The sequence below is a fragment of the Aspergillus costaricaensis genome, assembly GCF_003184835.1.
Source record: "Aspergillus costaricaensis CBS 115574 unplaced genomic scaffold BO79scaffold_49, whole genome shotgun sequence".
Taxonomy (NCBI): Eukaryota; Fungi; Ascomycota; class Eurotiomycetes; order Eurotiales; family Aspergillaceae; genus Aspergillus; species Aspergillus costaricensis.
The window spans coordinates 194,892-210,748 of NW_020291849.1; the positions used below are offsets into that span (position 1 = coordinate 194,892).

Below are 15,857 nucleotides of genomic sequence, written 5' to 3' on the forward strand. Positions count from 1 at the left end.
ACGGCGACGGAATGCTGATGACTTTGATGATCGCTGGGGAGATGAGGAGATACCTGAAGATGAGCTATACGAGGATGAGGAGCAGACGGGTGAATTTGAGGAGTCGCCTTCCAAACGGACTCGGTTGGAGGATGGATCGGCGTCGCCGCGGTCGAATACCTCTGAAGAATTGGATCCAGAGACGAAGAAGGAACAGGACCGGAAACGCGACCTGGAGGAGCGAGATGAGTTCGCGAAACGCCTTGCTAAGAAGGATGATGGCAAGACGAAGAAGATCGTCGAGGATCGGACAAGGTCTGGTGAGGCTGCGCGGCGACGAGCATTGGCGGATGATGCGTCTGCGCGGGCGGCTGTCATGCCTGACTTAAGGATGCGCTCGCGACAGGAGTATTTGAAGAAACGCGAGACGAAGCGCTTGGCCCTCTTGCGCAGACAGGTCGCCGAGGAGACGGCAGAGTTGCGTGATAATCCCCATTTGACCCGCAAGGAGAAGGAGGAGTTCGCGCGTAACCGAGAAGTTCTGCGGATTGCGGAGGAGCGGTTGCGGATTGATGACTATCGCGATGGTTATATGATGCCCGAGGACTATATCACAGAGAAGGGCAAAATCGATCGGAAGAAGAAGGAAGACGCGCTCTACAAGCGTTATGTGGATCGCGATGACGCTGGTCAGGAGCGGTTCATTACGGAGCACGAAGAATGGGAGATGGAGCAGACAGCCAAGGCTAAGGCACAGATCAACCGGGCCGAATTCGTTGACGAGGGCGATTATGAGTACGTGTTTGATGATTCGCAGAAGATCAACTTCGTTGTGGATGCCAAGATGGAAGGCACTCGAAAGCCTATGACGCAGGAGCAGCGCAGGCTTCAAGAGCAGATTGATGCGGCCGAGAAGAAGGCACAGTCGATGGAGGACACGCGGAAGAGCCTGCCCATCTACCAATTTCGAGATCAGATCATCCAGGCAGTGCACGACCACCAAGTCTTGATTATTGTGGGAGAGACTGGTTCGGGTAAGACGACGCAGATTCCGCAGTACCTGCACGAGGCTGGATTCACCAAGGGCGGCATGAAGGTCGGATGTACACAACCGCGTCGAGTTGCTGCCATGAGTGTGGCTTCTCGAGTGGCGGAAGAGATGGGGGTGAAGCTGGGGAATGAGGTTGGCTACGCCATTCGATTCGAGGACAACACCAGCGACAAGACAGTGCTCAAGTACATGACGGATGGTATGTTGCTGCGTGAGCTTTTGACAGAACCCGATCTCGGCCAGTACTCCGCATTGATGATCGATGAGGCCCACGAGCGAACGGTGCCCACGGATATCGCCTGTGGTCTTTTGAAGGATATTGCGAAGGCACGGCCAGATCTCAAACTGCTGATCTCCTCCGCCACGATGGATGCTCAGAAGTTCCAGCAGTATTTCGACGACGCTCCGATCTTCAACATCCCCGGTCGTCGGTACCCTGTTGATATCCACTACACATCTCAGCCGGAAGCGAATTACCTGGCTGCGGCCATCACGACGGTCTTCCAAATTCATGTCACTCAGGGTCCTGGAGATATCCTCGTCTTCTTGACAGGTCAAGAAGAGATTGAGGCGGCGGAACAGAGTCTCCAGGAAACATCGCGAAAATTAGGGAACAAGATACCCGAAATGATTATATGTCCAATTTACGCCAACCTTCCGTCTGAGCTACAGACTAAGATCTTCGAGCCGACGCCGCCAAAGGCACGGAAGGTCGTGCTGGCAACGAACATCGCTGAAACCAGTTTGACTATCGACGGCATTGTCTACGTTATTGACCCAGGCTTTGTCAAGGAGAACGTCTTCAACCCGCGGACGGGTATGGAAAGTTTAGTTGTAACTCCTTGCTCGCGAGCTTCCGCTAACCAAAGAGCCGGTCGTGCTGGACGTGTCGGCCCGGGCAAGTGTTTCCGACTCTATACTAAGTGGGCTTACTACAATGAGTTGGAGGAAAGCACAACGCCCGAGATCCAACGGACCAACCTGAGCAGTGTCATTCTGATGCTGAAGTCCCTGGGAATTGATCAGCTGTTGGACTTTGACTTCATGGACCCTCCTCCGGCAGAGACAATCATTCGTGCCCTGGAGCAGCTATATGCGTTGGGGGCGCTGAACGATCGAGGCGAGCTGACCAAGATCGGGCGACAGATGGCCGAATTCCCAACAGATCCCATGCTGGCCAAGGCGATTCTAGCAGCCGACAAGTACGGCTGCGTGGAAGAAGTGCTGTCCATCGTGTCGATGTTGGGTGAGGCGAGTGCGCTCTTCTTCCGACCCAAGGACAAGAAGATCCACGCGGACAGCGCGCGGAATCGCTTCACCATTAAAGATGGCGGCGATCATCTCACGTTGCTCAATATCTGGAACCAATGGGTTGACTCCGACTTCAGCTATGTCTGGGCCAAGGAGAACTTCCTCCAGCAACGGAGTCTGACACGGGCGCGCGATGTCCGCGACCAGCTCGCGAAGCTATGCGATCGAGTCGAGGTGTCCGTGAGCACTTGCGGCTCCAACAATCTGCAGCCGATCCAGAAGGCCATTACGGCCGGATTCTTCCCCAACGCGGCGCGACTGCAGCGTGGTGGCGACAGCTATCGCACAGTGAAGAATGGACAGACGGTGTACCTCCACCCATCCAGCACACTGTTTGAAGTCAACCCGCGGTGGGTGATCTACTTCGAGCTGGTGCTGACCAGCAAGGAGTACATGCGCAGCAACATGCCATTGCAGGCAGAGTGGCTGGTCGAGGTGGCGCCACACTATTACAAGAAGAAGGATCTGGAAACGCTGGGGTTGGAGAAGAAGATGGCGAAGGGCCAAGGCGCGGCGGGCGAAAAGAGTCGGAATTGAGGATGCGAGAGAATATAGTAGAACTATTCTTTATATGTTGATACCAAATGAACAGCTAGCAAACTATAATGTATGTATGCATGCATGTACATCTACTTGCCATCTCAAGTATCTATCCTATGGTCCCATAGTAGTAAGGTAATTCCCGCAATACTTGTAGTGCACAGCCGTGTGACCCAATCACAACCCGCGGATTGCAACACGCGACAAACCGACCGCGGCTTCCCCCCCCCAAACCAACCTCGGCATCTTCGCATCACCTCCGCCCGCGCCGCCAACTTAAACCACCCAACTTTCCGACCCCGGATTCCAGATTCCAGACTATCCACCCATTCTACCAACAATCACCGCTATTCAACATCCACTACAACCAACACATTTATCCTCCTACCAAACTACCAAAACCAAACCAAAGAATACAACAAAGGAATAGCGAAAAGAGAGAAAAAAAAAAGACTGAAAAAATGTCCCAAACATTCACCCCGGCCGACGTATCCGCGCACAACAATCCCGACAAGGGAATGTACATCATCATCGACAACAGCGTCTACGACGTCACCAAGTTCGTCGATGAACATCCCGGTGGCGCGAAGATCTTGAAAAGGGTAGCGGGCAAGGATGCTTCGAAGCAGTTTTGGAAGGTGCGTTTGTGGTTCTTATTTTCTTTTTACACCCTTCTCTGCCCTTTATCTTGTCTATTCTGTCTGGGTTGCGTGTTGCTGTTCCTGATAGCTGCCTTTTCTGTATTAATGATTCAATTTTTCTCTTTTCGCTGGATTTGCTTTCGGGTTTGGGATTATGTTGGAATTCTGCAGATGCTAACATCATATGTTCTTCTTCTTCTTGTTGTAGTATCACAATGAGGGCGTGCTGAAGAAGTATACGCCCAAGTTGAAGATTGGGGAGGTTAAGGAGGCGGCGAAGCTGTGAGATATGGGGGTTTATTGTCTATTTGTCTTGTTGGAATGGGGATCTTTGCTGTTGAAGTTTGGTCACGCATATACACTCTAGATGTCGGGATGATGATGCTGCTTGGAGGGGGAGACTGCTCATGGTTCAAACAGTCCTAGACCGTCTATTACTAATAACATTAAACAATAGCTAACTAACTAGCTAAATACTATTCCCGCCAATATAACGAACGAGCAAAGTGTGGTATCCATAGCCGGCGCGCACTTGGTCCAAAGTGCCTTGATAAATCCAAAATACAGATAACTATAGCATCCACTTAAAAAAATCATGTGGGCTTGGAATGCGTTCTAATTCGGGCCTGCCCTTTCAAAATTCTCCGAACGGATCATGCCGGAGATGCCCGCGGCCCTCTGCGTATGGCGAGTCCAGCTCTTGGTTTGCGCTCCAGGCGCTCGACCCCTTTCGACTGTGTCGCGCAGACCGCGGGCCCTTGTATCCATTTGTTTGGTCGATGAACGCCTCCATGCGGACCGTGCCAATGGCGTCGAAGAAGTTACCAGTCCGCACACTGGTTTCGGACGTGCGGCGACTGACGCTCGCCAGGCTGCCGTTGGCGTAGGGCACTACAGGACCGTAAGTGTCTGAGGAGCCGCGCGTCGACGTCGCTGAGGGCATGGTAGCCTGGCTTGAGAAGCTGCGGATGATCGGCATGCGGGGAGAAGTGTTGCTGCGCTTACGCGCATGATTCGAGAACCGTGGCACTGTCGGCGGGTCTGCAGCATCCATCGACTCGGCGGCTTCTAATGCAGGGGGTAGCTCAGGCACGGGCTCCGGTTGACTGAGAAGGGATCGTTTTCCCTTGGGTCGTGGGCGTGGGCGGCCCTTGGCGATTCGGATAGAGTCCCGGATTGGATTACGGCGTAGCGTGGCCGCGTGGGTGGGTGATGCGAGTTCCTCCTGTGGGACTGGAGGTAGGGAATCCAGGTCATGGAGACCCATGGAAGAGTGACTCAGGAATGACAGTGCAGTCAGCCAGACATAGTGCCGCTCAATGCTAGAGGCAGTGAACTTGAGGGCACGCTGAGGTGTTAAGATCAGAATCGACCGATTGAATTGGTTTTGAGGGTTGAAGCCTTTAGGCAGCGGATTGTCATCCTTCACATCAAGGACAGATTGGATAACCACTAGATTAGGGTCAGTATGAATGAACCAAGGTTAGATAATAATACGCAGAGGTTGACTTACATTTCCTACCGCTCTTACCCAACAGGGCTGGCCCGCTGGTCGGTTGTTTGCTGCTCCACATAACTGCCCGCTCATACGGCGCCAGCCAGACCCATCGCTTGTGTCTTGCGCCGCTGTTGGTAATATTTGCAGATACCTCTTCTGCATTCCGCCCATCCCAGTTCTCCTTCGGCTCGCCGACACCCCCAAACGACCTCCGTCTCCGGATGTACTTGTACATCCACTCCCCGACCATTGTCTGTGCAATCGCGTCAACAACGCTTGTGGGTTGGACAATGGTGGCTGTAGAGTCCTGCCGTCCGTGCGCAAAGGGGCGAGTCGCTGTCGGTGGGCGAATCGATCCCCTTTGGACAGCTCGTTTACCTGGAGGCACAGTGATGTCGTCGTAGGGAAGGGGTGGATGCTGGGGACTGTCTGGCCCACAGGACGATGAGGACATGGTTGGCGACGAGCGGCTTCCGGGACGGTCATGCGGATCTACATGCGACATGGCAGCCGCAGACCGAACTCTGCGCAGGGTCGGACGTCGAACAATAGACGGTCTTCCTCGATCCGAGAAGTTGCGAGGATTGGACGGTGTTGGACTTTGCCGTCCGTCGCTGCCGCCGGGGAATTTCCTGGAACTGAACCGCATGGGCACAGGAATGGGAGGTGCAATGCCATGAGCACCATTACCACTCTCCATACTCGGCTCGCTGGGGCTCCGCTCGCGAGGTATCCGATGTGCTGCTGCCCCGTTGGAAATCATGGCTGTTTTACGGATATCCTGCTGCCTTGCCCCAGAAGCTCCAATGCCGAATCGCTGAGTCCACGAAGATGGTCCAACTACCTCCTTTGAGCCTGGGTCAATCGATGCTTCTGCCAAATCAGCCTCGGCTTCTCGTAGATGCTCGTCAATTTCCGGAAGAGGAGACTCGTCCAAGCTAGGACGTCCGTGCGTAGAGACGAGCTTTCCTCTCTTCAAGGTATACGACGCAAATGGCCGGTTCAAGAAATCATCGTCGGTGAAAACGTCCTTAGGCTGCACAGGGGTCTCTTCATCACTCGCTTGATCGAAACCAGCAAAGAGGCTACTCGATCGTAGAGGCCGCTTGTGTTCTGACTTGGACCCCTCAGCCAGCGGGCCGTTGTCATTGTTTCCCGGATAGGCTTGCACTGGCTCGGCTGGCTTGGTGCGTACAGATGCTTTGCTCTCCCGTCTCTTTGATCTTGGAGGAGGGGCATGATACGGCTGGATAGGAGGATCCTGGGCATTTTCGCCCAGTGGGAGGTCGGGTATCGCTGATGGGAGTAGACTGGCTGGTAACTTGACAGGCCTTTGATCAATCCGAATCTCTTCTGTCTGGATGCCAATGGTTCGACTGTCGATGCTCGGAGTGAAGTTAGCCTGGCAGGAAACGCTCTTAGTTTGGGGTGGAAGAACCACGCTCCCTCGGGGCGAAGGGGGCTCCGAGTGTGGCGGGTGTATGGCGATCATTGGGATATCAATCTCGGGCGACTCCATGTCGTTTGGCGAGGCACTGACTCCCTTGTCATTTGTCTGTGCGACAGGAGTTTGCACCGTCTGTACCGACACAGACACCATCGGGGTCACCTCTGGGGCGGGCTGCGGTGTCTCGTCCAGCTTAGGAGTCCATGGGGGAGTGGGAAGGTCTTCGACAGTTTGACAGGAAGCCGATACCATATCAATTGTAAGCGCCGATGTGCCACTATCTTTACCTTGATAGTGATTCGCAATTTTGCTATCACGGCGCTCTGCAGTCTGCTCCACGGACGGTAGTTCAGGTTTTGATGGTGACACGGGCGATGGGGGAGGCGAATACTGGATGCCTGCGTCGCAGTACACATAGGGTGTCGTGGACATTTTCAAAGGGCTACTGGGCTCTGAGCCCCCATCAGCCTTGAACCCATGGCCATCTGCACTGGTCAGAGAAAGACCGAGGATTTTCCTCGCCTTGGCACCCATGCTCATTGTGCAAGAAAACTGCGAGTGAACGGAAGCCGGCCGTTCCTCTGGAAGTGCCTCGGGCGACTCTGGTACAAAATCGGCTTCAAAGGACTCGAACTCGTCTTCCTCGTCAAATGCCAGTTCTTGAGCCAAGCTCAGCCCCTCGCTCTTAAGACCATGGGCGGTGGCTACACTCGCGACGGAGTACCGCACGTTGTGATAGTCAGTCTCATCGACGCTGTCAGCACTCACACTTGTGACACTGGTCCGACGATGCCCTTGACTGCTTCTTGAGTCAACACTTGCAGAGTCGCTGTCTTTCCCGACTTCTACCAATGTTGCGGTCCGATCACGCCCAGAGTCATCGGAATTCTGGGCGGAGTGAAATGAGCCAGCTGCTTGAGCAGCGGCTACCTCACTCAACACGACCTTCAGGCGCCCTTCCACCACATGCACTTTTCGTTCCAAGTTTCTCCGTTCGCCTTCCCAAGCATCTTTGTCTCGGTTCCAAAGCTGTGCCGTTCTCTCTACCTCCTCTTCACGGCTTCGTGCCTTCTTCTGGGCTTGTTCTAGCTTCTTACGGACATCTGTAATGTTTTCTAGGGCTTCATCACGCTCTCGTGCTAGCTCAGTGAGGGCGGACGAAGATCCACCTTCCAGCAGCTGCAATTGATGCTTGAGCGAACGAGACTCCTTAGTGCTCTTGGATAGACGTTCAGTGAGACCTTCGTTCTCCGTTCGTGATTCGTCTAGAGTCCGTTCGAGTATATCAATTGCCTTTGCTTTACCCTCCACGTCTCGCCGCAGAGAAAGAATTTCGGAAACAAGTGAGGCATGTAGTGTAGGTGTGAAGCGCCGTGGATCTAGTGGCGACAAGTTGTCCTCGTCAGCAGTATCCTCATAGTCACTGCGGGCATCGGGCGAGAAATTCAGGATCGGTAGGGAATTAGGCGAAGACGACAGGCCGGGGGAGGAATCTGCCCGAATGTGTATCGAAGGAGGTCTTTGCGGTGTTGCAGACGGCGTCGGGAAGGCCCTCGCCGCAGGGCTTGAGTAGACGGTCTCAGTGGCCATTGTGTGTGTATGCCCAAGGTCGGTGGATGTTCGACAGCTCAACGCATCCCCTCAATTGCAACTGAGCAACCAAATATTGTAGTACCGCGTCATGCGCTTTCCATGAGCTTTACATATGCTGTGATCCTCGACGTCCCAGCAAGGACCAGCTCGACTGGCCGAGGTCTGAATGTGCCAGCCGTTCGCCCGTCAAAATCTATTGAAGCGTCGTGGCTACTAGTCTTTCTGGCGCAAAAGGGTAGACCTGATCAGCACATGGTGTCTGCTTCGAGCGCCAAGGAACGCGGTTGGAAGTAGGGCTGGAGACCAGATAAGGCATGCAGAAACAAGGATGGTACTTACCTGCGATCGAATCAGAGTTCAAGGCTTGCCACCTTCACAATGCACAGGCTGCAGGCGCGTCAATGCAAATGAGTGTGCTAGGGAAGAGAGGCCAGTGAGGGGGAGCAAAGTATGAACTGAGTCAAGGTCTCTCTCTTGACGCGGGGATGGGGAGGAGGGGGGCAGGATGTATGGAGGGAAACAGGATCGGAGGGCGATCAAGAAAGCAGCAGCGTCGCGAAATCGGATCCCAAAATATTTAGTTTTATTACCTGCCAGAGGCCGCGGAAGTCTAGACAAAGGATCTGAGGGGAAAGGGGAGATTGTTTGCCAGGCCACCCTCTAGTGATTTGGAGTACACCGGCTCAAGAGCTAAACTGGGCCTTGCACGAAAGAACCTTGTCCATGACCCATACATCGGGCGGGGGACAGCTAGCCCAGTAAATGAGTGATAAAGGTCCATTCGACAGCGGAGTTATTGTCTGCCAGAACCAGAGCAAACTAGCGCATTAGCTTCGTCCAGGGGTGTTCGTTAGGGGGAAGATGGGGAACCGAAGGCCAACTCCACGCACCCAATGACTAGTGAGGAGAGAAACCACCGAGCGGCTCCACTAGAGCTTGCCACAGCTGGGCTCGAGGATCCCGATCCAATAGGCAAGTGATAGAGGATGTGTCCGACAGTGCGACGGATCGGCCGCCGCCATTGCAGATGAATGGCTGGTGACCGGCGGACTGGTAACAACCAAACCCTCGTCGGTGGAAAAGCATAGCCAATGAATAAAAGCAGCCGGGCAGGAATTAATAATATGTAATAAAAATAACAAGAGGCAGTGATACCTGTCTACAGAAGGAAAAGGGACTCGAGTCGAATCTGAAACAAGGCGACATGCATTGATCCTAGCACACCGCGGGAACAGGGGATGGCAAACGCGAAAGCAAAAGCGAGGGGGGCAAAGAAAAAAAAAATATAATAAAACTAATCAATATAATCAAAAGGAGGATGGTACGCTGAAGATCGTCCCTGTGTACTTTGTACTTTCTTGTGCGAATCCGATGAAAGTGTATCCGATGGGAGGGGGCAAGGGAATCACAGCACGAAAGTAGGAAGGGAAAAATGGAAAAAGGAAAAATAATTCAACAAAAATAAAATTGGCATTAGTAGAAAGATAAGCCAATTGAATAAAAAAGCAAAAACTTACAAGAGCAAGCTAAGGTGGACTAAAACGCGACCGAAGTCGACCAAAAAACACGGCCGGCACAAAGACTGCCGGGCGAAGGTCGTTAAAAACCGTAGTACTTGAACTTGACGGCAGTTCGTGTCAGTCACTAGTCGGGTCCACCGGTGGACTCAATGGGATCGTCGCCTCTCCTCGATTTCGATTCTGCGCCTGCTGGTTGGTGAGATTGCCTTAAATATGACTTCTCTCCGATGGCCAAGATATATTGGTAGCCTCGTTGCCATTTATCGGTCATACCGGGCGAGCGTCTTGACAGTGGATGTTGAATAGTCACTAGGATAAGTGAGGCCAGCCTGCAGGGACTGACTCCAGCCGACGCGACGATGGGTGTACTAGCCGTCGAAGAAAGTTTGCATCTCCCCAATCGTATGATTGAATGGCGAGCGGGAGGCTTCAGAACATCTTGTTCAAAGCCACCAATGGATTTTCCAACAAGCCCGTGCTTCATGTTTCAGAATCCTTTCACCAGCCCCAGAAAAAGCTGCGCAACTTATATTTAGGAAAACCATCCCGTCACGTCCTGATGGAGCGCTTGTTACCCCCGATCTGCTTTCAGACCCGGAGTAGACTCGGAGTTCCTTCATCAAGTTGGTCGTCCCGGAAGTTGGTGGTTCAGTTGTCAAGGGCACCTAGTACAGCATCTGACATACAATCACATGGGAGGCGTTTAATTTCCGCGCTTTGTGCTCCATACAACACTACCTGTGCTCGTTGATTCCCGAGCCCAACACAAACCAGAAGGGGTGCACGAGAGGAACAGTCGGGAAGGATCCTTGGGTGCTTCCGTTCAGCTTAGCTCCCCACTTATCATTTCCCCTGTTCCCTGGTTCAGGACCACCTTGGGAGACGGCCCGGCGCTCAACTTTTGGGTAGTGTCTCCAGTCCGGAAATTACATACCAGGGAGGCGGGGAGACTGAATGACCCTTTGCAGACTTCCTTGCTGTTGGCAGCCTGCGAGGGAAAACGTCTCCTCGTGATCACTTCTGCGTCAACGGACGGGATCTATAGTAAAATCGCCTTTCCTATCACCAAATCATCACGGACCTCTGGGGTGGATATGTATTCATATCGAATTCATTTAATGGCTTGGCGACCATCGATGTTTGCCGTCTGCGATCACCTTTCGCGCGCGGTCCGTGTGACGCAAGGCGATGATGTGCGTTAGATCGTAAAGGAATGGAGCAAAAAGGACTTGTCGCCAGCTAGTATCTATCTAGTTATCAATCCGGTATTGCTCAGTCAAATCAGCATCCGACATTCGTCCCTGGCTCAATTAAGAGAACGTGAGCAGTTACGTACCAAAGCCAATTGGCTTGCAGTCTAATCGGCTGTAGTCTGCGCCGGCTTCAAGCTTGGCGACCCACGCGGCAAGACGGACTGGAATTTGCGCCTTCCGGCCTTCGTCTCAGGGGTAAACCGGACCTGACAGGTCGGCCGTGCGTTACCTGAACGGCTGTGCAGGCTGCAGTGTGAAGTAGACAGGGATCATACTTAGACATTCCATATTAAATCGTTGTATACAATAATAACTATAATACTAGTGTTAATCTCCTAATATCCAGTAGTGACTCGTTAATACCTCGCCGGAGAACATCCGCGGTTGGTCTGGACTGGTCCGGCTGGTGTCTCGGATGTTGTCGCGTCGCTCCAGAGAGCACCAGGATCAACTATCATAGTACTAACAACGCATCCCGAAAGAGGCGATCACATAGATAGCGTCTTCCTGGCTAGACTAGGAGACCGAAGAGACCTCCTTGGCACAGTCGACGAGAGTCGCTACTCCGGTCTTAGACAGACCAAGATCACGCCGTTTGAAGGATCATCGGGCTGCAGCTGTCATTATCCAGGAAAGGATAACTAAAAGATGCCCTGGTCAGCCAACGGTGAACGTTCAATGCAGGGCCAGCGATGCGCGGACCTCCAGTGAGACGTAACCCCGTACTTTCCTGTCTATTAACCTGAAGCAGCGATAGATGGTGATAATGTGATAGATCCAGGGATCACCGCAGCTTGTGGGGTTGGGGGGACCTCATTTAATACTTTCTTTGCCTCTCCCGTCTCTGTACAATCGTGTTAGAGCAGCCAGTCGGGAGTCTAATCCGAACTCTGAACAGCAAATAGAATGAAAGTCTCGTCACTTTTCGAACACGGCACAGAGAGGAGGGGGTAGAGAGCTGAGAAAGGAGGGGGTTAGTCTATGGGAGAGAGAATGAGAGAGAATGAGAGAGGGAGAGTCGATCGTTTTGCATGCTTTGCATCGCCAGAACTCTTGGCTGATGTTTCTGCCGGGACACACTTTCTTCTCCTTCGCCATTCTTTCCCCTCATGACTTCATCGTCGCTAATTTCTTCTATTTTATTCCCCAAGGATTGTGGGATTCATATATCTAGATAGGTTAGACAAACAACTAGAGCCGTGGAATCATCAGTAGGAAGTGTTGTTGATGCTTTAGCTCGCTCGGCGCCTTCGGACATCCTCTCTGCTACACCGCAGCGTGCATACCTTACAGATCCGCGAAGTACCGCTATAGAACGCATCTCCTCCGTACCCCGTACACACTTTCGCCAAGATTCAAAGCTCTAAAATTACGTCCCGACAGACAGGCACCTTCAGCGGCGTTGTGCAATACGGAACACGGACAGTGACACCCGAACCTTACATCAGGTAGATAGGTACGCCACACGAGTCAAATCATACATTCCATCATGTCGATCAGCCCACTTCCAAAAGTACTATTCTTTGACATCTTCGGCACTGTCGTGGAATGGCGCTCCTGCGTTACTCGGGCCCTGATGAAAGCGGCTGAGCATGCTCTGCTCGATCCTGGAAAGCAGCTTCCAGCGGACGTCCGCGCACGGGTACAGGCAATGAGCCCCGAGGACTGGCAGGCCATTGCGGAAGAATGGCGCGCGTCCTATGGCCGGTTTACGAAGGACTTTCAGCCATCATCGACGTTCGTATCGGTCGATGAACATCATTATAGTTCCATTCAGCAGTTGCTCCACCAGTACGGTCTCCACGACATTCTCTCTGATGAAGAGCGGTGGGACCTTGCACTTTGTTGGCATCGCCTCGAGCCTTGGTCAGACTCGGTCGAAGGCATCAGGCTGTTGAACCGTCGCTTCCAGACTTGTACGTTGTCGAACGGCAATGTGTCCCTTCTAGAAGATCTTTTGAGACATGGGTCATTGCCCTTTAAGAACGTGGCCAGCGCTGAGCACTTCGGAGCCTATAAGCCCGCCCTTCAAGCGTATCATGGAGCAGCCAAGCGGTTCGGCTTGGATCCCAGTGAGTGTGGTATGGTAGCAGCGCATTTGTACGATCTCAAAGCAGCAAAGAAAGCAGGCTTCATGACGATCTACGTCGAACGGCCCCAGGAGGAAACCTTCACCGCTGAACAAATTGCCGAATCCAAACAGGAGGGTTTTGTCGATTTGTGGCTCGAGCATGGCTACAGCGGCCTGATTGGAGTGGCTGAGCAACTTGGTGTTCAAAAGGAAACGAGGCTGTAGGATTGAATTCTTGGGGGTGGAATGGGTCCAGGCGCTGGCTTTGCACGCCATTTGCCGAGCACAAAGTGGTGCAATGTCATCTGCACCACCCGAAATATTGTCCAGGGTATTCTTTCTACTGATGCAGTCTTTCCTGTCATTATATCCAGGCATTAGCATATCCCCCTACACGCTTGCTTTAGGAATGACGATAAATTAGTCTTCGGTTAAATTCTCCAAGCTCTGCCCCGCATCATAAGATGTCATCATCGTGGCGATTTGTCAGCGCCCACACCTCAGGATATGTATAAACAGAAGCTGACTGAAAGTTCGGACGGTAATACTGTAAGCAGTGCGCTCATCTTCCAGTGCTACTTGACATATCAATTACCTTGTCGGCTTTGAACCGATTCAGTTGTTAGCAATATGGCGGAACAGGTATAGATCGTCTTTGATGAGTCTGTCTAGAACACGGGATAGCTAAGCTGTGACAGGGATCCCAAGTGCATCGCCATGCTGATGCAGATGGTCACTTCCGACGCAAGGATTCCGCCTTCCGCTCGGCCGTATCATCAGATCCTGATGCAGAATTCCCTGCTGAAAGGGAACGTTATGTTCTATACTTGAACTACGGATGTCCGTGGGCGCACCGGACCAACCTGGTTCGATCTCTCAAGGGCCTAGAGGACATCATCCAGCTCGTCGTTCTGGACCCTGAGCTGGGCCCCGAAGGTTGGTTCTTCTCTGGCCGATGGGGATCCGCAGAAAAAGATCCCTTGTATGGGTTCACAAAATTGAGCCAATTCTATTTCAAGGCGCAGCCGGACTATGAAGGACGCTATACCGTTCCGATGCTTTGGGATAAGAGGAAGGAAACGATCGTGAACAACGAGAGTGGCGAGATCATCAGGATGCTTTACACAGAGTTCGACCATCTTCTGCCGGAGGAGCTGCGTGAGGCCAACCGGCCTGGCGGAGGATTCTACCCGGCACATCTGAGGTCAGTGATTGACGCAATGAATGAGTGGGTGTATCACAAGATTAACAATGGAGTGTACAAAACCGGATTCGCCACAACGCAGGAGGCTTATGACGCGAATGTGTATCCACTGTTCGAGGCCCTGGACCGCGTTGAGCAGCACCTGGCACAGCCAGGCCAACAACCATACCTGTTTGGGGAGAATATCACGGAGGCGGACATCCGACTGTACACGACCATTTGTCGGTTCGATGTAGCCTACTACCTGATCTTCCGCTGCAACCTGAAGATGATCCGACATGATTATCCGCTGCTCGACCGTTGGTATAGACGACTGTACCATGATGAAACACAGCGTACCCGAGGCGGAGCATTCAAGAAGACCACTTTCTTTGCCATAGTAAGTGAACCGTGATAGTCGGAAGGTGGCAATTGCTAACAGTCTTGAGCAGTACAAGTTCAACTATCTGAAGGCGCTAGGAAAGCGATCGGGCAGTACTCAGACGATCATCCCGGCTGGTCCATTCCCGGACATCCTGCCCTTCGAGGCGTAGTGGATAGTAATGATCACCAGTGGCGCGTGGATAGATTTTGCGCGGATATCGGACATCGCTGTTCGGCATCACAGGGTTTCGATGTTACCATACCCTGCGTTGCTTGAGAAATGTGGATTAGAAGGGATTATTGCGCGCACAGAGCATGTCCTGGTTCCCGGGTTTGCTCGTCCTTTCCTTAGCTTAAGGAGAGGCGAAGGACAAAATCCACGACCAAGCTTCCTATGAATTGCTTTACGCAACAGCCACTTTGTCAAAACAGGCGACCGTTAGACTAAAGAACACTGGTGGTCACTTAGTATGATGAAAGGAAGTAGTTTTGCAGTCACCATGTAACTACCGGTCGGCTTATTAGACTTCAAGGCCGCAATTAGACTTTGCTAGTCAGGGCAGTCGAGGGGGCAGATGAGGGACCATCTAACGAGGAGAGGCAATTGAAGCCGGGGGGGACGTGTCTAACGCAGAGAAGACCTCGCAGACTATCCGCATCCCCCGAGGCACGATGCCCGACTAGAGCATTGGTCTACTTCCTAGACTGCCTTGGCAAAAGCCGTCGGCCAAAATGCCCAATCCGGGTCTGGACAGGATCGCCAGGCACGAGGTTTTTTCTAAGATCGGTCAGGATGGATTCGAAGATCGGTTTCATCTGGTCGCAGACGGCTATGCTCTGTCTTAGTGGACGGCATGCAAGACGATGAATGGGATAAAAATTGAGGAGTGAGGGGGCAAAGGTGGGCTCGGCACGATATATTCGTATTATCGTAAAAGAAGTGGGTGGGAAGGAAGCCACCCAGAATGCGTCTAGAAGGAACTAGATATTCGCGACAATTTCCTTTCTCTGCGGAGGTCCTTTCAGGGGGTTCGAACTATATTACTCGCTTCTATGGAGAAGCAGGATATGTGGCGGATTCCACTTCACCCATGCAGAGGCAACGGATAGGGGGGTTTTTCAGTGGAAATGAATGAGACATCGGACATAAGTATGGTTTTTTGGGGGGGAAGGAAATCCAGACAGTAGAAGAGTACACCTGTCGTTGACGGGGGGAGGAATGGGAAGGAAACGACCAAGGTTAGCTGTTGGTAAAAACTAGGAAGTGGAAGCTGTCAGGATGCACGGGGATCCAAAGCCATGTGCAAAGTGGGCAGGTCACCTAGTAAATAGTCGATACTAGTCACTAGCCGGTAATTAGTGACCCAGGCAGGTGGGACGCCCTTT

General features: G+C 52.5%; 5 protein-coding genes across 5 annotated transcripts; 4 read left to right on the forward strand and 1 right to left on the reverse strand.

Annotated features, from left to right (window-relative positions):
• Window positions 1-3,204: 3,204 nt before the first annotated feature.
• Window positions 3,205-4,008, forward strand: BO79DRAFT_204028 (cytochrome b5-like heme/steroid binding domain-containing protein). Its single transcript, XM_025681759.1, has 2 exons — window positions 3,205-3,519; window positions 3,731-4,008. Exons 1-2 carry the CDS (start codon window positions 3,343-3,345, stop codon window positions 3,806-3,808), a joined length of 255 nt encoding a protein of 84 aa, XP_025534638.1. The 5' UTR covers window positions 3,205-3,342; the 3' UTR covers window positions 3,809-4,008.
• Window positions 3,949-8,424, reverse strand: BO79DRAFT_61985 (putative nuclear migration protein). Its single transcript, XM_025689499.1, has 3 exons — window positions 8,400-8,424; window positions 5,036-8,278; window positions 3,949-4,974 (listed from the first exon to the last, which is right to left on the reverse strand). The coding sequence occupies exons 2-3, from the start codon at window positions 8,055-8,057 to the stop codon at window positions 4,157-4,159; spliced, it is 3,840 nt and encodes a 1,279-aa protein (XP_025534639.1). The 5' UTR covers window positions 8,058-8,278; window positions 8,400-8,424; the 3' UTR covers window positions 3,949-4,156.
• On the forward strand, window positions 8,160-9,102 carry BO79DRAFT_233000 (uncharacterized protein; the record flags this gene model as incomplete). The annotated part of the gene is made up of 6 exons (XM_025684266.1): window positions 8,160-8,315; window positions 8,355-8,391; window positions 8,423-8,493; window positions 8,675-8,818; window positions 8,915-8,960; window positions 8,996-9,102. 6 exons carry the CDS (start codon window positions 8,160-8,162, stop codon window positions 9,100-9,102), a joined length of 561 nt encoding a protein of 186 aa, XP_025534640.1.
• Window positions 9,103-11,970: 2,868 nt separating this feature from the next.
• On the forward strand, window positions 11,971-13,307 carry BO79DRAFT_211694 (haloacid dehalogenase, type II). The gene has a single exon (XM_025683068.1). It carries the CDS (start codon window positions 12,323-12,325, stop codon window positions 13,127-13,129), a length of 807 nt encoding a protein of 268 aa, XP_025534641.1. The 5' UTR covers window positions 11,971-12,322; the 3' UTR covers window positions 13,130-13,307.
• Window positions 13,308-13,327: 20 nt separating this feature from the next.
• BO79DRAFT_204036 (uncharacterized protein) lies at window positions 13,328-14,864 on the forward strand. Its single transcript, XM_025681760.1, has 3 exons — window positions 13,328-13,546; window positions 13,603-14,487; window positions 14,540-14,864. The coding sequence occupies exons 1-3, from the start codon at window positions 13,535-13,537 to the stop codon at window positions 14,639-14,641; spliced, it is 999 nt and encodes a 332-aa protein (XP_025534642.1). The 5' UTR covers window positions 13,328-13,534; the 3' UTR covers window positions 14,642-14,864.
• Window positions 14,865-15,857: the final 993 nt, after the last annotated feature.

Bases quoted from the DNA above. Each gene is read 5' to 3' on its own strand.
- BO79DRAFT_204028 (XM_025681759.1), top strand. From the start codon at position 3,343: ATGTCCCAAACATTCACCCCGGCCGACGTATCCGCGCACAACAATCCC. The intron at 3,520-3,730 runs GTGCGTTTGTGG...TTCTTGTTGTAG, and splicing joins CTTCGAAGCAGTTTTGGAAG to TATCACAATGAGGGCGTGCT.
- BO79DRAFT_61985 (XM_025689499.1), bottom strand. From the start codon at position 8,057: ATGGCCACTGAGACCGTCTACTCAAGCCCTGCGGCGAGGGCCTTCCCG. The intron at 4,975-5,035 runs GTAAGTCAACCT...ACCCTAATCTAG, and splicing joins GGGTAAGAGCGGTAGGAAAT to TGGTTATCCAATCTGTCCTT.
- BO79DRAFT_211694 (XM_025683068.1), top strand. From the start codon at position 12,323: ATGTCGATCAGCCCACTTCCAAAAGTACTATTCTTTGACATCTTCGGC.
- BO79DRAFT_204036 (XM_025681760.1), top strand. The intron at 14,488-14,539 runs GTAAGTGAACCG...AGTCTTGAGCAG, and splicing joins AGACCACTTTCTTTGCCATA to TACAAGTTCAACTATCTGAA.